General features: G+C 36.8%; 1 protein-coding gene and 1 long non-coding RNA gene across 5 annotated transcripts; one reads left to right on the top strand and one right to left on the bottom strand.

Moving 5' to 3' along the window:
• Positions 1-5,016: 5,016 nt before the first annotated feature.
• Positions 5,017-24,954, bottom strand: LOC127957267 (uncharacterized). Of its 3 annotated transcripts, XM_052555735.1 has the most exons (4): positions 24,712-24,954; positions 23,615-23,766; positions 22,865-23,241; positions 5,017-5,949 (listed from the first exon to the last, which is right to left on the bottom strand). In XM_052555735.1, the coding sequence occupies exons 1-4, from the start codon at positions 24,939-24,941 to the stop codon at positions 5,083-5,085; spliced, it is 1,626 nt and encodes a 541-aa protein (XP_052411695.1). In that variant the 5' UTR covers positions 24,942-24,954; the 3' UTR covers positions 5,017-5,082. The 3 variants fall into 3 exon arrangements, with proteins under 3 accessions (XP_052411695.1, XP_052411694.1, XP_052411696.1); XM_052555734.1 differs by lacking the exon at positions 22,865-23,241 and having other exon boundaries at positions 5,017-6,326; XM_052555736.1 differs by lacking the exons at positions 22,865-23,241; positions 23,615-23,766; positions 24,712-24,954 and adding exons at positions 6,649-6,779; positions 8,442-9,331 and having other exon boundaries at positions 5,017-6,326.
• LOC127957280 (uncharacterized) lies at positions 9,471-17,759 on the top strand. 2 transcript variants are annotated; one of them, XR_008153754.1, is made up of 4 exons: positions 9,471-9,789; positions 15,601-16,061; positions 16,173-16,370; positions 17,614-17,759. It is a non-coding gene; the product is annotated as an uncharacterized LOC127957280 (long non-coding RNA). The 2 variants fall into 2 exon arrangements; XR_008153753.1 differs by having other exon boundaries at positions 9,472-9,789; positions 16,173-16,366; positions 17,614-17,752.
• Positions 24,955-25,131: the final 177 nt, after the last annotated feature.

Raw genomic sequence — 25,131 nt, forward strand, 5'->3', positions numbered from 1 at the left:
ATAAACCGGTCTGTTTTCTATCTGTTCATGAAGTCCTTGTTTTCCGTCACCCAGCTTTCTCGTGTTCCCTTGTGTTTTTCTTGTTTTTTGGACTGCTTTCATTGGTTTTGACCTCCTGCCTGTTTTGGATTTTGATTTTGGATTTCCCATTAAACACTGCTATTGGATCTCGTTTTGTGTGTGCATTCATGACAGAAGTAAGGACACATCTGGCTTTCTCATGACCTTAAAGCGAAACCATTATGCACAATCTACTTTGGGCATAAATGTGTGTTGGCAGTGTGTGAACACGACCACCCTACAATGATAAAAATCCACCCGCTCCTCATTTTTGAATCCCCCACTAGGCCTGCCTTTTTGATTCTCATGCAGTGTGACGTCACAGTGTATAGGGCCGGGCCACGGGGTTGATTGACAGCTCTGCATTGCTATGGTTTCCACGCTCAGCGGCTGTTCGCTGTCCTCCATTTTCTCTGTACTCCACCAGCTGTAACATCATCAATGTCAAAGCAATCCCGATGCTGTGTGTTTGGATGCAAGACTGAACATAAGAGTCTTAATTTTCTCCAAACATCTGAGCCGCTGAGGATGCTGTGGATTACTTTAATTTTTCAAGGTAATGCACCTCAAAATCTACGTAAATATGTGTATCGCTCCAGACTCCTTTGTGAATGTTAATTCATTATAGTGCTTAGCGTTTTAACAGTATTTGTGTGCGTACATTACGTTTTTTTTATTTTTATTTTTAAGACACAACCCAAAAATGAAATTTTCCAGCTGTTATAATGATCTAGGGCTGCACTATTACTCAAACAAATCGATTGTCATGCACATTTACACAGTAAAGCCGGTTCTGTTATTAGCAGTAAAATCTCCATCGCCTGCTTTCAGGTGGAGCAGCATCTACTACACAGAGCCGTAGTTCTCTGATAAATTATGTCAAATCACCTTCATAATCACAGATGATATAATCGTAAGATGTCAGATGTTTGTGTCTCTTCTCAGTGAAATACGGCTCTGTGTAGTAAATGCTGCTCCATCTTAAACCATGTGAGAATATCGCATTTAATAACATATTTTGAGTGTTTGAAATAAATCCTTCTATGAGATGATGTGGCTTCTTAAACAGAATAATTAAGGCACACAATATTTCACTGTAATCTAAGCAGTGATAATGGCCATGTCGATTAGCATTTCCTTATGGATATACTTTCTTTGCGATTTAATTTCAATTAATTGTGCAGCCTAAAATGATCTATTGGGTATTTTGGGCTGAAACTAAAAAGGGGCATAATAGGTGCCATTTAAAAGATTCTGATATTTCTTTGTAAACAATATAAATTATGAATATATACAGTATGACTTCTTGAATTGGATGAGTTGAAAAGAAGAGTGATGGAAAAGCAGTCAACGGTGCATAGCATATGGGAACTGCTTTAAGACTAATCAAAAACCTAGCATGCATCTTAAGTGTTTTGATAACTTGATATTATTCTAAATTATTGGCCAAAAAATGTCCCACTGATCTATATATGTTCTGTATTATAGATCAGTGATGTGTCCAAACTTTTGAGAGATGAACCAGTGTTTGAAATTCTTTATGTCCATACCTCAAGATCGGATCCATTGCAGATAAAGAACTTAAACATTTCATGTTGATCGCTACACACCGCCTTAAGTAAATAAAGAAAGATGGGCCAGGCTTAGATGCTTATCATAGAAACAGGATTTACTTAAAATCTCTGAAAAAACCTCACCACATGTCGGGGAGCTCAACCGTGAGCATCAGAAACATTAAAACTGACTCCAGCCTTCTTCCACACCTCCATCTGTTCTGTGTCTCCAAGGAATGCAAGACTGAAAAAACACAATCCATATTAAGAAGACATTGCTATTATGGTTAAGATGTTCATCGGACTGACACCTTTTATCAAGTGCCCTCTTTGGTCAAATTAACTTCTGTATAAAAACATAATCCCTCTTACCAGCACATCTCAACCCCAAGTTCCTCTGAGGATTTTTCCAAACGTGCCCCTGCAGAAATTAACAGCTCCATCGCCTCCAAACTCCTAGTGATTTAAAAGGTTAATCAGTAAACATGAGCATGCAACAGGGTTGGAAATTAACAGGGGATTGGGGCAAAAACATTTTAACCCTGCATACATTTCTGTTGCAATTGATGTGAAATGTGAAAAGTGGTGACTGTGGCATTACATCAAGATCTGGCCACATTGCAACACGTCTTTTTGTGTTTTTTATTTATTTTTTATTTTTTTCAACATTTATTTTTTAACCAATCATATATTTCTGTTGAACTGAATTCTGCACTCTCATAAATTCTTTCATTATAAACCACGCAGGCAAATTCATTTCAAGTAATTCTTTGCACAGTGTAGACCGCTTCAATGATTCTAAAATGAGTTTTTTCAAGTGTGTATAATTTGCGTTAGATTCAGAATTCTTCATTGTTTTATGATTGCTTTCTGTAAGTAATTTCCTCCCCATGTAAATAGTGGTTTTGTTTTTCAAGTTACTGAAATAAGTAATATAAAGTCTTGATTTTCTAATGCCAGAGTTTGATGGGCTGTTTCCCCAAACGCAAAAACATGTTTTGTATGTAATCTATTAGTCAACATTAAGAATCATTCCCACAATATCAAGAGCAATAATCAACAACAAAAATCTAGTCATAAAATTGCAACCCTACCATGAAAGCAGTTCCTATTTTTATTATAAATGTATATCCTTTATGTAGTCTATTTACTGTATATTATGCATTTATAGTGAAAATACATGTAAGCCATATTTGAGCAACAAAAAACAGTCCATGTGTATGTGGTTTCTGTTCGACCTCTGCAGTAAAAAGATGGCATTTGTTTTGGTATATTATTCTGATATATGTAAGTAAATGAACAGTCAGTGTTATTCACATCTCGAGACATCAGCACCCTGCCATAAGAAAAATCCCACAAATGCACATTTATGGAAATTGTAATATATTAAAAAGCTAGTTATGTACTCAATTGGTGTAATAGACCCTTTAAGCCCACACTTTTTTGTTATTTTTATTTCCATACTTTTACAATGAGAAAAATTAATATTAAAAAATAATATTATTTTTATGAATACTTCAATGTTTTATTGGTCAATATCTGAACAACAGATATACATGCATGTAAGTGTATTTATTTATGTACACATGTAACATACACAAACATTTTTTTATTTTGGATGCGATTAATTGCAATTAATCTGTTTGAGAGCACCAGAGTCCAGTTTCTGATTACATAAATCAACTTTGTTAACACCAGTTAATGTTTAAAACAAGAACATGACTAGCTTTTTAATATGCATGAGGTGGTCGAACCATCTTCTACGTGATGCTATATTTATAAAAAGTTTCTAAAACCAGGTCAGGTGAAACTATAAAAAAAAACATTTGTTTAGTCCTTTAACTTGCATTCCAGGTTGACATTTGTATTATGCAGGTTAGACCTAGACTAACTTACCATTTAATATCTTATTTAAGGTTCTTAATACCTCACTTGATACTGCTGATACAAATAAGGAATCAAAAAGATTTACTTCTTTTCTATGTGTAGTATGCAATGATGTACTCAAGAGACCACTGGGAATGAACTAACTGCAAACTAGAGATGCAGACCTGGTTAAAATGGAAGTGACATACCAGAGATACCTTATGGCAAATATCAAAAGTGAGATTTAAGAGTACACTTTAGTTCCTCTGCTGCACATCATAATAGTACAGACATGACAGGAAACAGTAGCACTAACCCTTCTCACGTTATTTGTCCCAAACCCGCCGAGGAGAGGAGAGGATGCTACAGCAGACCAATATCTAACAATTTCATCAGGGATCACTTTTCTTGACATATGAACTCCCATAATGAACGAATAATATGCTAGTCACACAGGTTAGTTTAGGTCAAGACTAACTTGTGTACTCGTGAATGGAGCTTGGGAAGCAACGTCACTGCGCATTGCATTCTGGGTAGTCACAGCCATTATTAGGGACACGTTCATCAGCCGTCATTGAATTAGTACACCGCAATAATAAATAGAAATAATAATGGACCGAATAATGATCAAGTGTAAGATTATATATAAAGAAAAACTCAACAAGGAAGCAAAGTTGTGGTAACTTTATTTTACTCTAAAATCAAGACAATCAATGAACTCGATCCGTACGAACACAGAGAGTGGTCCGATGATCTCAACGAACCCCACGTTACTTTCCCTGTGTATTTATTTTACTTTGCTCAAATGTGTACGCACTGACAATACAAACAATTTAAAAATTATAAATTGCTCGAGGCCCACCTGCAATTTACAAAAGGATGGGTGTAGGACCTTCAGATTTTCCGCGTCAACAAGCAGAAAATGGTTGTTCGCACAAAGATATGTAATAAAACGCACATTTCTGACACATCTTAACATCAGTAGCACATTTTAGTCATGAGAGGTTTATTTTACTTACTGTTTATCTATCTGTCTGCCCATGGTCTGTGTGTGTGTCTAACGTTATCTATCTGTTCATATACCATGATTATAGATATTTGGTTTTGCAGTCTCAACGCCTTAATGATCCTCAGCTCCAGTGGCCAAGTAGAGTTAGCACATTGATGTTGAATCATTTTTTATTTAACTTTTTTTTTTTTTTTTTACTTATTGCCTTACCTGTGGTCTTGATACTTGTTAAACTAATTACCTTTTATGTGTTACACTGCCCCTTTACCTGTATGATGCACAAATACCGAATTTATTCATTTTTTCAGTTTATTATTGTAACAGGTGGTATGCAAAATGCATCACACTGATAATGCAGGATATGCTGTTCATGCATAGGTAACGTTTATTAATGTGAGGCTGTCAAATAGATTAATCACATCTAAAATAAAAGTTATTTATATAACATAGGTTTGTGTATATTCATATGTGTATAGAAATGCACATGCGTGTGTGTGTGTGTGCTTAAATATACACAGTACACAAACATTGATAAACACAAACTTTTATTTTGGATCTGATTTAATGGTGATCAAATCTTTTGACAGCCCTAGTTTATGGTTTCATGGCAACGCTGGGGCACATATTAGTCAAGGCACAGCATACAGTCACGATCTTGTCCAGGAAGGTCATGTCTTCACCTTGACATGGGAGTACCATGCTGACTGGTACAATTCCATTGAGTATGTTGTACTTTGTGCGTACACATCCAATCATCCTCTCCATATGAACCCTGAGGTGAGCTATCTTGCGTGTTTCCTCCACATCTTTAGCTTCCAGCTGGCTGCATCCTCTTGTGGATGCAGGTATTTTCACTTCTGCACACACGAGTCCAACACTGTCTTTGATGTCCATTCCACATTCTGCCAACACCAAGTCCCCAGGCAATAGTTTATTAAGAAGGCCACTATTCTCAGTCACATGCTTGTCACTGACATCACCTTCCCACCCTTGGGAAATGAAAGAGATAGATCCCCGTGGTGTAATACCAATGAGATATTTAAGGGTGTGCCGTTGTTTGTAGTGGGATAATGTCTGTGCTCTAGCTTTGAGATTTGAAGCTCTTTCAATGCGAATTTCAAAGCAGTCCACAATAACTGCTACTTGACTCCCAAAAGCCTCTACAAAGTGATGTGGCATGGTGGCCTGCAAGCAATGTCTCTCTGGCCAGTGCACCAAGGGTTTGAGATGACTAAACATTGAGCCTATGGTATCTCTGAATGTTGTGGACACAGTCTTTCGATCCACAGAGAAGAGGTATGCAATGTGCTGAATTGGGAGATTCAGCCTGAGGCGCATCAGTGTTGAAAGGAGCATCTGAAAAGGTGAGAGTTTTCGGCCGGTCTGTGGCAGACAGGGAAGAAGCTGTGTCAGCACACCCATCAGAAGTGCTAGACATGGAAGCCCAGTGTAGTACTTCACCTTTGCATCATCATCTTTAAAAGAATCCTCATCCATTCTCTTTTGGGCGAGCTCTTCCTTCAGTCTCCTGTTCTCCTCCAGCAAACGTTTATATTCAGCACGCCTGCAGCTACAAAGATGGCATTCCTGCTGTTCTGCAGTGTTTTCATTTGAGTCTGTGTCATCCATTTGTGAAGCATCATCTGCTGACGAAGCTTCATCCGTCTGGCCAGCTACATCTAATGGTGCAGGTGCAGCATGATCCCCTGTGACAGCTTGCAGTCTCCTTGTACTCCGGTTAAACTGCACTGAGTGTGTTGCTTTAACTTCTGTGTGCCTGAGATGTGATGATGGTACCCAGTCAGGATCGCAGTCCAGCATTTCATCGGCGGGTTTGCCTAAAAATAAAAAAGATCTAATTATTCCATTGGTTATGTAGTTATTCAGCCAGTTAACAGTGTTTGTCAAGATTGCGGGTAAAGATGACTCAAACAGAAAGCAAAGGGCTTTACTGAATAATAAATCAGAGCAAAACAATGTAGGGCAGACACGAGAACACAACCAACGAAAACAGAAGATGAGAGCGTATGGTGAGGAAATGAACACTCAACACAGACAAGAGTGCATGCACATTGACACAAAAACAATACACACCAGTGTCAGGGCTCTTTCACATGAACCAGACCAAAGCTAGTCGTAAAAAAAAACAACTTAACTTACCTTTGTGTAAATGACGTGAACAAACGAGCGTGTTTTGGGAAATGTTGTTGAAGGTGATGGTTTTCTTTCTTAGTGATGCTACCCAAGACATGCGACGCCGCTTTGTTTGGAGACGTTTCCAGGTGGGAAAGCTGAAAAATCAAACTCCATTTGAAATTCTTTTTCCATGCCAGTCATGAGTACGATCATGGAAGTTAATTACACAACAAGCTTTCGCCATTGTTACATATTTTTGTACAAAGCAAACAAAACGTTATATCATAATTCCAACATAGTAAACACAGCAGCATCCATGTCCCCAAGACCCAAAATGCATTGCGTTGCTGACATCACATTCCCAGAATACATACACTGGCGCTAAAATTACTGAGTGCGAGTTCACGTTTCTTACATTTATTTTTATTTTAATTATATCAACAAACAAGCAAATTAATAGCTTGAAGAGCTTTTTAATTAATCTTTGTGTATACAATTACGAAAATTTAAGATGGACAACCGATTATTTTTCTGCTGAACAGAGGAATCAATTTATGAATGAAATATCTCAACAAACTTTTAGCTGAAAATATACCATGTAAAACTATAAATGTAATTGTTTACTGTATTATTTAAAATTAGTTTTTCTTTCAAACTTCAAGCTTTAGTCCAGTTTAAATAAAAGAGATTTGTCCGTTTTAATTGCTTAAAGCTGCAGTCGGTAACTTTTGACGCTCTAGCGGTTAATAAACAGAACTGCTTGCGTCTTGAGGAAGAACATCGTAGCCGGAACTACTTCTCTCTGTTTATGTCTATGAAGAATCACAAAGGTACTAGGTTACTCCGCCGCGGTACCCCCAAAGCAATCTAAAATAGTCCGGATATAAACACTTATTATAGGTGCACCCTAGTGATTCAGGACAGGCTAAAAAACACGGTTTGGAAAATGGATTCATGGTGTACTCGCTTATTATATACATTTTTCAACATTTTGAACACAAACAAAGTTACTGACCGCAGCTCTGATTGGTTGATTTCTTAACGGGAGCGATGCATTCCTGCAAATGGCAATAGGACCACTGGGAGGAGCCAGAGGAGCTTGATTTTTACACAGATTATCTGTCTCATATTCTACTGTCAGGACATAATGACAGGTTTAACAAATATGTAAAAAATATATTTTTACAAAAGTTACCTACTGCAGCTTTAAAGGTACAGGAAGGAAGCAAAATTGCAGTAACTTTATTTAGAAAATCATGGATTTAACGGATGAGGTAAAGTTTTGTTTGATGTTATCATTTTATCATATTGAATTAGACCCGAGTAGTGAAAGGTTTACAACTAAATTATGATAACTACACTGTAGCTGCTACAGTAACAGTAACAAAATCTATCCAATACTGGATTTTGTAAGTGCCTGAAAAAGACCATTTTCACATGCCACCATTACATATTTCATCATGCTATATTGCAAGACAATACAGAAAATATAGTTTGACAGTAAATTATCAAATTAATAGGGCTTGGGCGCCGCGTTGCATTCTGGGAGCCATGTTGATGGCCTCGCGAATGTAAATATACAGCAAGTTGAACTAGAAGAAGCAGAGTTGGGAGAAAGGTTGTGGGCTTTATAGTGATGCTACTGATTACTGTTTAGTCAGATGATATAAAAACGATTACATATATATGAAGTAACATACAAAGTCAATGCAAAGACACAATGCCCTGCATTTGGCTTGTATTGCCCATAATACTAATCTTGTTGATCATTATAATAACATACGTTTTCTGTAAAGATACAAATCAAAACAACTCACCTTTCGAGTAAAACACAAGCGAGATCGGCATCTCGTTCTAGTTGGAGATTTTCGCGAAGCTCTCTCCATCTAGAAAATGCAACACCGATATTGATCCTCGCTCTTTCTCTCCTCTTGTCCCAAACTCTTCTTGGGTCATCTGGTTGACCCGTACGCTTACGTTTACGGGAGCTGTCCTTGTCGACAGAACCAGGGGCAGATGGTAAACAGTAATTATGTTCCATAAATAAGTAACACAGTCCACCATAAAACGTGCAAGAAAAAGTAAATAAGGAACAGCTTTAAGCAAGCTAGTAGTTTGCTGGACGTTAGACACTACTAAGCCTTTGTCCACAACACTGTTACTCAGTCATGTGTTTTCTACGTCAGTAAAGGCGCTAACAAAGGGTAACTAGCGTCATTGACAGGCGACTGCACTGCCCCGTGTTACCATAGACAGTAAAAGAAATGGGCACAAGAGACCCCATTGGAATCAACTGAGACAAGTGAAGTCAATTAGAAGCACACACTTCCTGGGGGTCAAGCGTACTGCTCAGACTCAAACTGAGCTTCATGGCGTAAATGTGACGTGAGCAACCTTTAAGTCTTCTAATCGCTGTGCCAAGAGAAATCTGAATCTCACCCACCGAATCTTGCAGACGTTGTTGAATAATTTTGTCCCGTTGCTTCTATGGACTCTCTATGGGCTTCTCCCTTGACTTTATGCCTCCACGTCCCCCTGATAGCCTCATAGACAGTAAAAGATTGCCTGCGAGCTTCTCCTCCTGTCTCTACGGTAATTTCTCTACTGTGCTACAGAGAGTCGCAGGTTATGACGCAATCGTTAGCCTAATTTTACAAAAAACTGCTTCTACGGGGCCACAACGTAAGATACAAGGTAATGGTGCCTTTTATACATTTTTGTGTTTCTTTAGAAATAACGAAAGGACAAATGGAGTCTTTAAACACCTCAGATGTAAAGTTATTCGCTTTCAAAGTGACGCCGAAATGAATGGGAGTCAATGGAATGCTAACAGCAGGTGGGGTCCGCTAGCCAATGGCGGCGCCCAGGGCTGCTTCAATAAAATATGAAACCCTGCCCCTCTGCGTGTTACTAGGCTTGTTTGAGATCAGCAACAACCTGCGCTTCGCAGAGGATCTGACTTCGCTGGACCGGGAGAGACGGAAGAGCTTGTGACCGAGGCGAGGGCTGCTGGAAAAATGGCTTATTATGAAGGAGCGCGTGCGTTTATCTGAGGTGTGGAGATTACTTTGTGAGTTCCATCGTGAGGATCGTGTAAGATGATGACTGTTAACTGTCACTATGGCGTTTGATCTATCGTCCTACTACAGTTGGACTTTTAAATTGGTCAGTTAAGCTCTGTTCATCTCAGCTTTTTTCTCATCTATCAGTCGGTTTTGACTTTTTGCCTTTGTTTTGAATCGTGTTAACAGCTGTTCATTGCTGTTCGTTTTTTCAATGTCAGTATAGTTCATTTCTCTTTATTCACAAACAATGTGAAGGGCAAAGCCCTCTTTTTGTTTGTTAAAAACCATGGATCAGACTTTTGCTTTTTTCAAGAAACCCGTTCCACACAGGACGATGTTAAATTTTTGAGGTCCCAGTGGGGCAGTGATATATGGATGTCTCACGCACAGAGCGATCAGCAGATGTCACCATTTATATAAAAAAAAATAATAATAATTGCTGTTGAGATTCTACACGTTGACAGTTATCCAAAGGGTCATTTTCTCTTATTAGTGCTTTCACTTGGTCAGACCCTCTCAGTGTTATTAAATGTTTATGGGTACAATTCTTCTATAGAAAATACCACTTTAATGGACAATATCAATGAAAATACAGTACTGGTTAAATACCCCAATGCTGTTGTTATTTTAGGTGGGGATTTCAATATGGTTTTAAACAGTGATTTAGATAGGTTTCCCCCTAGAGCTGCTTCTATAAGTCCTATTATGTATAATTTCATGTCACGTTTTTGTGTTGTTGATATATGGAAAGAAATGTAAAAATGTAAAAAAAAAAAAATAAAAAAAAAAGAAATTAAGAAATGTAAATGTATCCACAGCAGAGACTCTATATGTGGAGCAGCAAGGACCGCTCTAAGCAGTCCCGAATAGATTACTGGCTCATTTCTCAAAGCCTAAGAAATAGTTGTAAATCAGTCAGAATTCATGCTACACCTCTTACGGATTACAGTGCAGTCTCTCTTAGGCTTTGTCTTTCTGCATCCCTTGATCTCAGCTCGATTGGAAATTGAACAGTTCTCTTCTCCATTTTGAAGATGTTAAGAAGAATATCACATTATTGATTGAGCAGCACTGGAGAAGAGCTTTAGTGTTAGATTCATACTGTTGCTAGTGGGAGCTGTTACAGTTTGAAACTATAGTAGCTAAATACTTTATAAAACTCGGTAGTAATTTAGCTAAACTGAAGAGAGCAGAAGAAAATAAGGTGGTGTCTAAAATTGCAATACTTTCTTCTAAACCCCCAGAGTTGTTTTCTGAATCTGGTAAGCTTGAATATGCTGACCTGCAGTCTAAATTAGATGAGATGTACACTTATAGAGTCTAGGAACATGACGTAAGCAACGCAATGCATTCTGGGACTTTAGGACACGGACGCTGCTGTATGTATTGGATTGGATTGATAATAGACTGTTTTGTTTGCTCTCTACAGCTAAAAAATAAGTTACAATGGTAAAACCTTGTTTTGTAATTAACTGCCATACTCGTACTCATGAAAAGAAAAATAATTTGAATGGAGTGCGATTTTTTTTTCAGCTTTCCCGCTGGAAAACCGCACCTTGATCTCAGGTCTCCGAGTTAACAAGCGGCGTCACATAGATTGGTTAGCAGCAGTAAGAAGGAAAAGAAGGATTGTCCCTTTGGTCTGATATATACACACGTATGTATGTGCATTTATATATATATATATATATATATATATACACAGAAATGTACGTTATATAAACAACTTTTTTTTGGATGTGATTAATCGATTTGACAGACTTAACGTTACATTAAATGTTACCTATGCATGAACCACAGCTCCTGCATTAACAGTGTTATGCATAATATTGCATACCACCTGTTACAGTAATTAACGGCAAAATTGATCAATTCTGTATCTCTTTATTTGTGCATCATAACACACTGAGGTTAATTTGTACAGTTTACAATAACGCATATTAAAAAGTAAAGGGGCCGTGTAACTCGCTCGTTGACGCGGAAAATGTGTAGGTTCTGCACCCATCCATTTGTAAATTGCAGGTGAGACTCATGAGATTTATCATTTTTAAACTGATCAGAGGTGTACGCTCTGACACTACAAACAAGGTTAGAAAACACATTGGGGAAGGTTACGAGCGGCAGCTCTTTAAGATCATCCGACCACTCTTTGTGTTCGTGCAGATTGAGTTCGTTGATTGTCTTGATTTTTTTCTAAATACCACATCTTTGCTTCCTTGTTGAGTTTTTCTTTATATGTAATCTTACACTTGATCTGTATGTCATGTCACTTTCACTTTTACTGATAAGCGTGTCCCCAAAAATGGCCGTGACTACCCAGAATGCAACGCGCAGTGACGTAGTTTCCCAGGCTCTATAGGGCACAGAGTGCTTCTATTAGATCTAGACAAAAATGGCTGGAGGAGGGAGAATGTAACACAGCATATTTTTTCAGATTAGAAATTAATCGCGTAAGTACTTCACTAATTGAAACTCTCGATATTGAGGGGACAGTCACAAATAATCCTCAGTCAATTGCACATTTCTGTGCTAAATTTTACAGTAATCTGTATATAAAAAAACATATTTTCGGAAGAGGCAGACCATACTTTTCTGGAGTCTGTTAAAGATTGTAAGACTATCTCAAGCCATGACAGAAATCTCTATGATAGTGAAATTACTTTATCTGAAGTTAGTAACTCAATTCTAGAACTTAAAAACAATAAATCTGGCTTACCGCAGAGTTTTATAAACAGTTCTCTAAAGAACTGTCTCCTTTTTTACTTAAGGTTTTTGAAGAAAGCATACACGACTCTCACTCAAGGCTTAATTACTTTAATTACGAAGCCTAAAAATGATTTACTCTTAATTGACAATTGGCGTCCCATTTCTCTGCTTAACAGTGATTATACAATTTTAGCTATTATGTTTGCTAAAAGACTAAAATCTGTATTGGGATCTGTTATAGATGAGACCCAATCTGTTTTTTTTTTTTAACAAAAGACACATTGTTAACAATATAAGGTTGATTTTTGATTTATTAGATTATTCAGACTTTATTCAGAAGGACAGCTTCATTCTTTTCTTAGGTTTCTATAAGGCTTTCGATTCTTTAGAGCACCAATTTATTATTAATTCATTAGATAAATTTGGTTTTGGGGACATGTTTTGCCGAGTATTTAAAACCCTTTACAATAATGGAAGTGCTTCGATTAAATTAAAGAATGGCACTTCACCGAGGTTTAGTTTATCCAGAGGAGTGAGACAAGGTTGTCCCCTATCTCCATATTTATTTCTTCTTTGTGTGCAGCTACTGTCAACTTTTGTATGTGAAAGTGTACTCAGGGTATCCGTGTAGCAGATCGAGAAATATTTATAAGTCAATTAGCAGATGACACCACCTTATTTTTGAGAGATGCTTTCTAAATCCCTATAGCAATTTATTATATAAAACTGTTCTCTGAATCTTCAGGTCAACCGTAAATAAATGTGAATTAATGTCTATTAAAGACTGTACAGCACTCACAATTTATAATATCCCAGTTAAATCTGAGATTACATATTTAGGCATTATGATATCTAAAAATCAAGATAACAGATGTACATTAAATTTTGATCCGTTTATAATAAAAGCCCAAAGAAGATTCAATGCATGGTTGCAGAGAGACTTGAGCTTGAGAGGCAGAATACTGCTTGCTAAGGCGGAGGGCATCTCCAGGCTTACATACTCTGCACTCTCTCTATATGTGGACAACATTTGTAAATGAGTTGATAAAATCCTGTTTAATTTTGTTTGGAAAAACAAAATCCATTATGTTATGAAGTCTGTATTAATGAACACGTATGAGAATGGTGGGTTAAATTTTCTTGATTTCTCTTCTTTGAACAACACTTTCAAAATTATTTGGATTAGACAGTTTTTGTGTAACCCAAACTCAATCTGGAATTTTATCCCCAATTACTATTTTTCCAAATTAGTTGGTCTCCCTTTCCTGTTGATCTGTAATTATTGCTAGAATCCATTACAATTTATCCAAATTTCACAAACAGGCATTACTTGCATGGTCATTAAAGCTGCAGTAGGTAACTTTTGTAAAAATATATTTTTTACATATTTGTTAAACCTGTCATTATGTCCTGACAGTAGAATATGAGACAGATAATCTGTGTAAAAATCAAGCTCCTCTGGCTCCTCCCAGTGGTCCTATTGCCATTTGCAGAAATACATCGCTCCCGTTAAGAAACAACCAATCAGAGCTGAGGTCCGTAACTTTGTTTGTGTTCAAAATGTAGAAAAATGTATATAATAAGCGAGTACACCATGAATCCATTTTCCAAACCGTGTTTTTAGCCTGTCCTGAATCACTAGGGTGCACCTATAATAAGTGTTTATATTCGGACTATTTTAGATTGCTTCGGGGGTATACCGCGGCGGAGTAACCCAGTATCTTTGTGATTCTTCATAGACATAAACAGAGAGAAGTAGTTCCGGCTACGATGTTCTTCCGCAAGACGCAAGCAGTTCTGTTTATTAACCGCTAGAGCGTCAAAAGTTACCTACCGCAGCTTTAATCTTTAAGCACAACGTATCCCCTCACCGGTACTTCATTTGGAACAATAAAGACATTGTATATAAGAGAAAATCTTTGTTTTTTAGTAATTGGTTTGAGAAAAACATTCATAACGGGAGCTGTTATGCTTTTAAGGGACTCTGTTAGATCATCCAGCACTATATCTATTTCTTTATACACATTTGAAATCCCAGTAGGAAAACTATGCTTTTTGTCACATCCTTCATCACGTAAAGATTAGATCGCTTTTTCAAAAGGAGCTTGTAACAACTCTATATGTGGTGTCTTATTGGAGGAATGTGGTTGATCATATTGATTGGAAAAAAGTATGGACTCTGTCTTCGAAATACATAACAAACAAGGTTTGAGAAATCTCAATAATTCAAATTATTACACAGATTTTGCCCAACTTAAGTGTTTTTTGAAAATATTTAAATCAGACATAGATACAAGCTGTTCTTTTTGTGGTGACCCTAATGAAACTGATATGCATATCTTTTGGGATTGTCCTCACACACAGCTATTTTGGATTGAATTCTCTATTAATATCAATCGCAGTGTGCTCCATGGCTTCTCTCTGCTTTTTAAGTATGTACTGTTTGGCTTCTTAAATATACCAAAAGATAAAATTAATGAATAATTTTATTAACCTATTATTACTTCTTGCAAAATTTCATATTCAACGCAGTAAATTCACTCGTCAAAATCCTTTATATATTGTTTTATTAGAGGTTAGAGGTTCAACAGTATGTCCAAACTATTTCATCTTCCAAGAATATCAAAGCTTGTAAAACAATTAATTTATTATTTGTAATTTATTTTGTTTTGGTTTTGTATTGTTTACTGTTGCATATGTCTATAAATGATGTTTTGCATGTAATGTCACCTCTTTGCACGTGATGATATTACCTGTATTTGTATCTTTGTTACCTTGGCAATAATAAAAAGAGGATCTTTCCTAATCCCTGACATTATCACACCGTGTACTGCGCATGCGTCGCTCAGTGTTCGTCCATTAGCGTCATCGCTGCTGGTTTTTAAACAGGATGAACGCGCCACCAGCATTCGAGTCGTTTTTAATCATCACAATTAAAAGAACAAAAGACTTAAACTACTTCAGTCTGTGTGCAATTAATGTATTTATACACCAGTTTCAAAATTTGAGTTGAACTACTGAAATAAATGAACTTTTTCATGACATTCTAATTTATTGAGATGCACCTGTATTTCACATTTAAGAAGTTCTTCTGTTTCAGTACATATGATCCACACAATTATTAGTGAACGTGAACTTTTGTGTTGAGGAATCTGTGATGTATATTCCAGAAATTTATTTTATTTATTTATTTATTTTATTGTAGGTTGCCATCAAAGACAAAGAGGGAATAGAATGAAGACCATCACACTCCACTGGAACACAACAACTGATTCACTATGGACTGAACTGTAAATGTTGAACTCAGTTTCTGTAATGGGCTACAATATTTCCCTTTATGAATTTCATGAAATATTATGAGTTCAGTTGACAAGTTCTCATAATGAATAATAAGAGATCTTTACCAGCTTATAACAAAATAATTTCCGATTCATTGTCCCACTTATTTGTGATGTAGTCTATCTTTTGTTATTAAGAAATTTACTTTTGTAATGAAATACAATGACTTGCATTTATTTGAGTCTCAACATTGTGGCTTTGTGGGTTTGTTAACCTCGTAGCTTTCAATGTAGGAACTGTTTTGGACCTTCAGATGTTTCAGAAATCACTGTAGCATGATGATTTGCTGCTCAAGAAACATTTCTCCTGTTGAAAACAGTTATAAATGTATGTACTGTCACTTTTGATCAATTTAATTCAAACTTGCAGAAGTATTGTTTTCTTAAAAATATTAACCTTAGTAGTGTGTATATGAACAAATTCTATATTCGGTTGCAGATACATTATGATTTCACCTATGATCCAGTGCCAAAGTCAGCAGTCCGAGAGGGGGAAAGCGGCACTCAGCAGTCCTTTGCATTTCCTGGAATATTTCTGTGGGAGAATTTTGTGTCAGAGTATGAAGAGAATGAACTGATTGCTAGAATGGATCAAGGTGTCTGGAGAGAATCTCAGTCAGGCCGTCGAAAACTGTGAGTGAGTAAACTGATAACCTTTTATTTAAGTGGTTATTTAAGTCAGAATAATTTGGTAAAAGTCTATTACGTTTTTTGTTTTTTATTCTGTGGCAAAATATAAAAAGATTTTTGCTGTTTAGTTCAGAATTTTCATTTAGTTTCTCAGTTAATGTAAGGTTCTAAAAGTTGTAAATAACAGTATGAAGTTGATGAAAAGACAAGAACACATTCTGATTTTAGGTTTTAGGATAACTTTGATCTACTTCAAATGTTGACTACTTAAAGGGTTAGTTCACAGAAAAAAACGAAAATTACTCACCCTCATGTCATTCCAAACCAGTGAGACCTCAGTTTATCTTCGGGACACAGTTTAAGATATTTTAGATTTAGTCCGAGAGCTTCCTGTCCCTCCATTGAAACTGTGTGTACGGTATACTGTCCATGTCCAGAAAGGTAAGAAAAACATCTTCAGAGTAGTCCATGTGACATCAGAGGGTTAGTTAGAATTATTTTTTAAGCATCAAAAATACATTTTGGTCCAAAAATAATAAGTAAAATCTCTGCTTTCAGGTGAAGCAGCATCTACTACAGAGCCGTAGTTCTCTGATAAGTTATGTGAAATCACCTTCATAATCACAGACGATATAATCATACGATTATGAAATCGACAAAATCGTTTGCGATAATGACAGATGTTTGTGTCTCTTCACAATGAATTACGGCTCTGTGTAGTAAACGCTGCTCCATCTTAAACCATGTGAAAATACATATACTTTACTTTGATGAAAATTTTAATAATAAGAACTCAGATAAACCATATATTGCTGTAGTCGTGTGTTTATTAGTCACGTTGAATAAATAAAAGCAGTTAAATCTTGTTTATTCATTATTAATTTCAATTAATTGTGCAGTCTAAAATGATCTATTGGGTATTTTGGGCTCAAACTAAAAAGGGGCATAATAGGTGCCTTTTAAAACATTCTGATATTTCTTTGTAAACAATATAAATTATGACTACATACAGTATGACTTTTCCAACCAGTTAGAATTTAATTTAGATTTTTTGAATTGGATGAGTTGAAAAGAAGAGTGATGGAAAAGCAGTCAACATTGCATAGCATACGGGAACTGCTTTAAGACTGATAGAAAACCTAACATGCATCTTGTTGTTTTGATAAGTGTTTTGATAACTTGATATTATTCTAAATTATTGGCCAAAACATGAATGTGCCCCACTGATCTATATATGTTCTGTATTATAGATCAGTGATGTGTCCAAACTTTTGAGAGATGAACCAGTGTTTGAAATTCTTTATGTCCATACCTCAAGATCGGATCCATTGCAGATAAAGAACTTAAACATTTCATGTTGATCGCTACACACCGCCTTAAGTAAATAAAGAAAGATGAGCCAGGCTTAGATGCTTATCATAGAAACAGGATTTACTTAACATCTCTGGAAAAACCTCACCACATGTAAGGGAGTTCGACCGTGAGAATCAGAAACATTAAAACTGACTCCAGCCTTCTTCCACACCACCATCTGTTCTGAGTCTCCAAGGAATGCAAGACTGAAAAAACACAATCCATATTAAGAAGACATTGCTTCTTGAAAGATTTAGGATTTTTCCAAACATGCCCCTGCAGAAATTAACAGCTCCACCACCTCCAAACTCCTAGTCATTTAAAAGGTTAATCAGTAAACATGGGCATGCAACCGGGTTGTAAATAACGGGGTTGGGGCAAAAAAATTTAACCCTGCATACATTTCTGTTGCAATTGATGTGAAATGTGAAAAGTGGTGACTGTGGCATTACATCAAGATCTGGTCACATTGCATCACGTCTTTTTTATTTATTTATTTTTTTGCAGTATTTAATTTGTAACTAATCATATATTTCTGTTGAACTGAATTCTGCAATCTCATAAATTCTTTCATTATAAACCACGCAGGAAAATTCATTCCAAGTAATTCTTTGCACAGTGTAGACCACTTCAATGATTCTAAAATTAGTTTCTTCAAGTGTGTATAATTTGCAACAAATTCAGAATTCTTCATTGTTTTATGATTGCTTTCTGTAAGTAATTTCCTCCCAGTGTAAATAGTGGTTTTGTTTTTCAAGTTACTGAAACAAGTAATATAAAGTCTTGATTTTCTAATGCAAAACAATCAATCAACCGTAAAGCCAGAGTTTGATGGGCTGTTTCCCCAAACACAAAAACATGTTTTGTATGTAATCTATTAGTCAACATTAATAATCATTCCCACAATATCAAGAGCAATAATCATTTCAATTCAATTCAATCAAAAATAAATTGTTATCCTTTATGTAGTCTATTTACTGTATATTATGCATTTATAGTGAAAATACATGTAAGCCATATTTGAGCAACAAAAAACAGTCCGTGTGTATGTGGTTTCTGTTCGACCTCTGCAGTAAAAAGATGGCATTTGTTTTAGTATATTATTCTGATATATGTAAGTAAATGATTATATTTAACTAATATAAAAACAACACAGAAACAATTAGTAAGGTAATTATAAAAACGGCCTATACAAAGGCAATAAATGCCCATTGAAATCAGTTCCAGAGGGCAAATATTCCCCCTTAAATAGAGAAGTTAATTTCTGACCTTGTTATGCAATGTAGATCCAGTAAAACACAAAATGTGAAGTACTTGCAGCGTGTGGCATCTCGAACAGTCAGTGTTATTCACATCTCCAGACATCAGCACCCTGCCATAAGAAAAATCCCACAAATGCACATTTATGGAAATTGTAATATATTAAAAAGCTAGTTATGTACTTGTCTTAAACATTAATTGGTGTAATAGACCCTTTAAGCCAACAATTTCTTGTTATTTTTATTTCCATACTTTTACAATGATAAAAATTTATATTAAAGATTTATATTAGTGTATATATTTATAGTGTAGTGTTCCTGTAGCTGAACTGGTAGAGCACTGCGCTAGCAAGCAAGCAAGCGCAAGGTTGGGGGTTCAATTCCCCGGGAACACATGATATCTAAAAATTGATAGCCTGAATGCACTGTAAGTCGCTTTGGATAAAAGCGTCTGCTAAATGCATAAATTTAATTTTAATTTAATTTAATTTTAATATTATTTTTATGAATACTTCAATTTCTTCAAGTTTTATTGGTCAATATCTGAACAACAGATATACATGCATGTATGTGTATTTATCTATGTACACGTAACATACACACATAATTTATGTAAACACACTTTTATTTTGGATGCGATTAATTGCAATTAATCTGTTTGAGAGCACTGATAGATAGAGTCCAGTTTCTGATTACATAAATCAACTTTGTTAACACCAATTAATGTTTAAAACAAGTATAGCCTTTTAATATGCATGAGGTGGTCGAACCATCTTCGATATGATGCTATGTTCATAAAAAGTTTCTAAAACCAGGTCAGGTGAAACTATAAAACAAAGCATTTGTTTAGTCCATAATAGTACAGACATGACAGGAAACGGTAGCACTAACCCTCCTCGCGTTATTTGTCCCAAACCCGCCGAGGAGAGGAGAGGATGCTACAGCAGACCAATATCTAACAATTTCATCAGGGATCACTTTTCTTGACATGTGAACTCCCATAATGAACGAATAATATGCTAGTCACACAGGTTAGTTTAGGTCAAGCCTAACTCGTGTACTCATGAATAGAGCTTGGGAAGCAGCGTCACTTCGCATTGCATTCTGGGTAGTCACGGCCATATTTGGGGACACGTTCATCAGCCGTCATTGAATTAGTACACCGCAATAATAAATAGGAATAATAATGGACCGAATAATGATCAAGTGTAAGATTACATATAAAGAAAAACTCAACAAGGAAGCAGTATCAAGGAAGCAGTATCAACAAGGAAGTTGCGGTATCTTTACTCTAAAATCAAGACAATCAATGAACTCAATCCGTAAGTACTTTGCTCAAATGTGTACGCACTGACAATACAAACAATTAAAACATTATAAATCGCTCGAGGCCCACCTGCAATTTACAAAAGGATGGGTGTAGGACCTTCAGATTTTCCACGTCAACAAGCAGAAAATGGTTGTTCGCACAAAGATATGTAATAAAACGCACATTCCTGAGACATTCCTTAACATCAGCAGCATCTTTTAGTCATGAGTATTTTTTTTTTCTTACCGTTTATCTATCTGTCTGCCCATGGTGTGTGTGTGTCTAACATTATCTATCTCTCTAACGTGAGGCCTGTTCATATAACATGATTATAGATACTTGGTTTTGCACTCTCAACGCCTTAATGAACCTCAGCTCAAGCCGTGGATGATCCTCAGCTCCAGTGGCCAAGTAGAGTGTGCACATGCATGGCTGCAGATGGCTGGCAAAGCAGAGTCTTGCACACATGTTGGGGCTCTCCTTTTTAAATTCAAACCAGCAGTCTAGATAGAGGGGACCAAGACTGTCACTAATGTTCCAAGCTACTGGATGATGCCCACTAATGTTGATAAGGTCCAAGAGTAGGGCCACATGATCGACTTCACCTCTGTTGTAGCAAAGAGAGTGACACTTGCATCAGTGAGGAGAGAGGAATGTCAGGGATACGTACTCATTTAGGCTCCACGAGTCATTGTGTACATGACCCCATACTTTCAGACCTCTTACCCCTGCTTCAGATTTTGCACAATGCCGTTTGTCTTTCTGGGATGGAGGAGTATTACCACATCATTATATCGACCCAGTTAAACCACATGTAGTGCCAAAATCCCCACAGCATCTTCGTGAGTCCAGGAAAAGATAGATGCATTCTACCCATCATGTACCAGCATGGCAACACCCTCACACACCTTGTAGCATAACACATGAGAACATGAAAAGACCCTGGTGCATTTCCAAAGACTTGGATGAAGTGGTGGCTCATTACAATGAAACCTGTGCAGTCCAGTGGTTTCACCTCAGCTGTGTCAGGCACCTTCAGAAACTGAGTCATGGCTTTGTACCTCCTGTACACACTGACACTAGTGTGTTTTTATAGTTACAGTTGTCTTTTTAATAACTCCGTTATGAAAATTGTTTTATTCCTTTTTTCACTTATTGCATTATCTATGTTCTTGATACTTGAAGGTTACACTGCTGTTATGTTACTCACTACAAGTGCACTGAACTTATAAATTAAATCTTTTTTTTTATTTTTTATAATAATAATTGCCTTACCTGTGGTCTTGATACTTGTTTAACTAATTACCTTTTATGTGTTACACTGCCTCTTTACCTGTTTTGTATGTTATGTGTGTTACTATAAACTGTACACATTTACCTCAGTGTGTTATGATGCACAAATACCGAATTTATTCATTTTTTCAGTTTATTATTGTAACAGGTGGTATGCAAAATGCATTACACTGATAATGCAGGATATGCTGTTCATGCATAGGTAACGTTTATTAATGTGAGGCTGTCAAATAGATTAATCACATCTAAAATAAAAGTTATTTATATAACGTAGGTTTGTGTATATTCATATGTGTATATTAATGCACATGCGTGTGTGTGTGTGTGAGCTTAAATATACACAGTACACAAACATTGATAAACACAAACTTTTATTTTGGATCTGATTTAATGGTGATCAAATCTTTTGACAGCCCTAGTTTATGGTTTCATGGCAACGCTGGGGCACATATTAGTCAAGGCACAGCATACAGTCACGATCTTGTCCAGGAAGGTCATGTCTTCACCTTGACATGGGAGTACCATGCTGACTGGTACAATTCCATTGAGTATGTTGTACTTTGTGCGTACACATCCAATCATCCTCTCCATATGAACCTTGAGGTGAGCTATCTTGCGTGTTTCCTCCTCATCTTTAGCTTCCAGCTGGCTGCATCCTCTTGTGGATGCAGGTATTTTCACTTCTGCACACACGAGTCCAACACTGTCTTTGATGTCCATTCCACATTCTGCCAACACCAAGTCCCCAGGCAATAGTTTATTAAGAAGGCCACTATTCTCAGTCACATGCTTGTCACTGACATCACCTTCCCACCCTTGAGAAATGAAAGAGATAGATCCCCGTGGTGTAATACCAATGAGATATTTAAGGATGTGCCGTTGTTTGTACTGGGATAATGTCTGTGCTCTAGCTTTGAGATTTGAAGCTCTTTCAATGCGAATTTCAAAGCAGTCCACAATAACTGCTACTTGACTCCCAAAAGCCTCTACAAAGTGATGTGGCATGGTGGCCTGCAAGCAATGTCTCTCTGGCCAGTGCACCAAGGGTTTGAGATGACTAAACATTGAACCTATGGTATCTCTGAATGTTGTGGACACAGTCTTTCGATCCACAGAGAAGAGGTATGCAATGTGCTGAATTGGGAGATTCAGCCTGAGGCGCATCAGTGTTGAAAGGAGCATCTGAAAAGGTGAGAGTTTTCGGCCTGTCTGTGGCAGACAGGGAAGAAGCTGTGTCAGCACACCCATCAGAAGCGCTAGACATGGAAGCCCAGTGTAGTACTTCACCTTTGCATCATCATCTTTAAAAGAATCCTCATCCATTCTCTTTTGGGCGAGCTCTTCCTTCAGTCTCCTGTTCTCCTCCAGCAAACGTTTATATTCAGCACGCCTGCATCTACAAAGACGGCATTCCTGCTGTTCTGCAGTGTTTTCATTTGAGTCTGTGTCATCCATTTGTGAAGCATCATCTGCTGACGAAGCTTCATCCGTCTGGCCAGCTACATCTAATGGTGCAGGTGCAGCATGATCCCCTGTGACAGCTTGCAGTCTCCTTGTACTCCGGTTAAACTGCACTGAGTGTGTTGCTTTAACTTCTGTGTGCCTGAGATGTGATGATGGTACCCAGTCAGGATCGCAGTCCAGCATTTCATCGGCGGGTTTGCCTAAAAATAAAAAAGATCAAATTATTCCATTGGTTATGTAGTTATTCAGCCAGTTAACAGTGTTTGTCAAGATTGCTGGTAAAGATGACTCAAACAGAAAGCAAAGGGCTTTACTGAATAATAAATCAGAGCAAAACAATGTAGGGCAGACACGAGAACACAACCAACAAAAACAGAAGATGAGAGCATATGTTGAGGAAATGAACACTCAACACAGACAAGAGTGCATTCACATTGACACAAAAACAATACACACCAGTGTCACATGAACCAGACCAAAGTGACAGAACCCTGACACTGTTAGCTAATAAAGTTTGCGGTGTAACAATAACTCCATTGCTAGTGGTAAAAAAAAAAAAAAAACTTCACTTACCTTTGTGAAAATGACGTGAACAAACGAGCGTGTCTCGGGAAATGTTGTTGAAGGTGATGGTTTTCTTTCTTACTGCTGCTACCCAAGACATGCGACGCCGCTTTGTTAACTCGGAGACCTGAGATCCAAGGTGATGTTTCCAGATGGGAAAGCTGAAAAATCAAACTCCGTTTGAAATTTTTTTCCATGCCAGTTATTATTTACCTTGAGTCACTTTTTTTTTTTGAGATGAGATTTGAGAAATGAGATTTCAGACAAATGATTCATTAAATGTGTCATTTTATTATTGCTTGGACAAAATGTTGTCTTCGTGAAATTTAAATATAACTATAACAATATACTAATATATAGCACTTTCATTTTTTGCTCTTTTGTTGGTTTTGATTGTTTCTATCGTCCTCCTCTGTAAGTCACTTCGGATAAAAGTGACTGCTAAATGACTAAATTTAAACAATGTAGATGTAAATAAAACTAAATTGAATTTTTAAAACAAGCTCCAAATCAAATAACAAATAAAAGAAATATCTTCATATAAACAAAACCAGGCTTCGTCTGTGCTTTTTCCATTTCAAATCAGAGGCAACCACTGCATTTTAATCATGATCCAAACAAAGATGCTGCATACATGCAACATGCGCAGTTTTTAATCTAAATTAGATTTGTATAATTTTGAAGCAAAAACAGAATGATTTGACCAGTTTTGTGAAGTTATACATAAAAAACGAGCTGAATGAGACGCAGATTCACTCTTTGCCAGAAGGTGGCGCTTTAAGTGTTTTATTGGTTTCTGATGTAAACAAAGCAGCGCTACACTTATGAACTTTAATTTGAATTATACAGAGGCAAGATGAAAAGAAAAAATACCATCTAAACTTTTCTAAAGACAGAAAGTTCCCCTCGGACATACATTGATATAAACTTCTACCCCTAAATGAATCGGGGTTTGTTTATTATCTCAGCGGATCTGAATCACACATTTTAATGGATTTTCAGATGGCTCGCGGTTAATTACAACCCTACAATAAGACTTATCAAGTGTTCATCGATATAATAATCATAAGTTTTCTATCAGTAAAGACGTCCAAACATTTACTCACCTTTCTATTAAAACACACGCAAGATCGGCGTCTCTGTCTAGCTGAAGTTTGTCGCGAAGTTCTCTCCATTTAAGAAAAGCCACACCGATGTTGATCCTCGTTTTATTTCTCTTCTTGTCCCAAAATCTTCTTGGGTCATCTGGTTGACCAGTACGTCGACGTTTATGTTTATGAGACTTGTTTTTGTAGAGAGAACCAGCTGCAAACGGTAAAGAATAGTTGTGCTCCATAACGACTGACCGAAACAAACTAGGCGCTGGACAGACGCTACTACTACTACTACTTCCGCATTTGTCGTCGCGTAAGGCGGATATGACGCCAACGACAGACGACTCCCTCACACGTCCAGGAGCCTTGGTTAAAATAGCAATTTTCTCAAGAGGTACACATAATTGGAAACATTTGGGATATTGTTATTAC

The sequence above is a fragment of the Carassius gibelio genome, chromosome B5 (assembly GCF_023724105.1).
Source record: "Carassius gibelio isolate Cgi1373 ecotype wild population from Czech Republic chromosome B5, carGib1.2-hapl.c, whole genome shotgun sequence".
NCBI lineage: Eukaryota > Metazoa > Chordata > Actinopteri > Cypriniformes > Cyprinidae > Carassius > Carassius gibelio.

Excerpts from the sequence above, each read along its gene's own strand:
- LOC127957267 (XM_052555734.1), bottom strand. The coding sequence starts at position 24,941 with ATGGAGCACAACTATTCTTTACCGTTTGCAGCTGGTTCTCTCTACAAA. Across the intron at positions 23,767-24,711 it reads GCGTGTGTTTTAATAGAAAG|CTTTCCCATCTGGAAACATC; the intron begins GTGAGTAAATGT and ends TTGATTTTTCAG. Across the intron at positions 6,327-23,614 it reads TTCACGTCATTTTCACAAAG|GCAAACCCGCCGATGAAATG; the intron begins GTAAGTGAAGTT and ends TTTTATTTTTAG.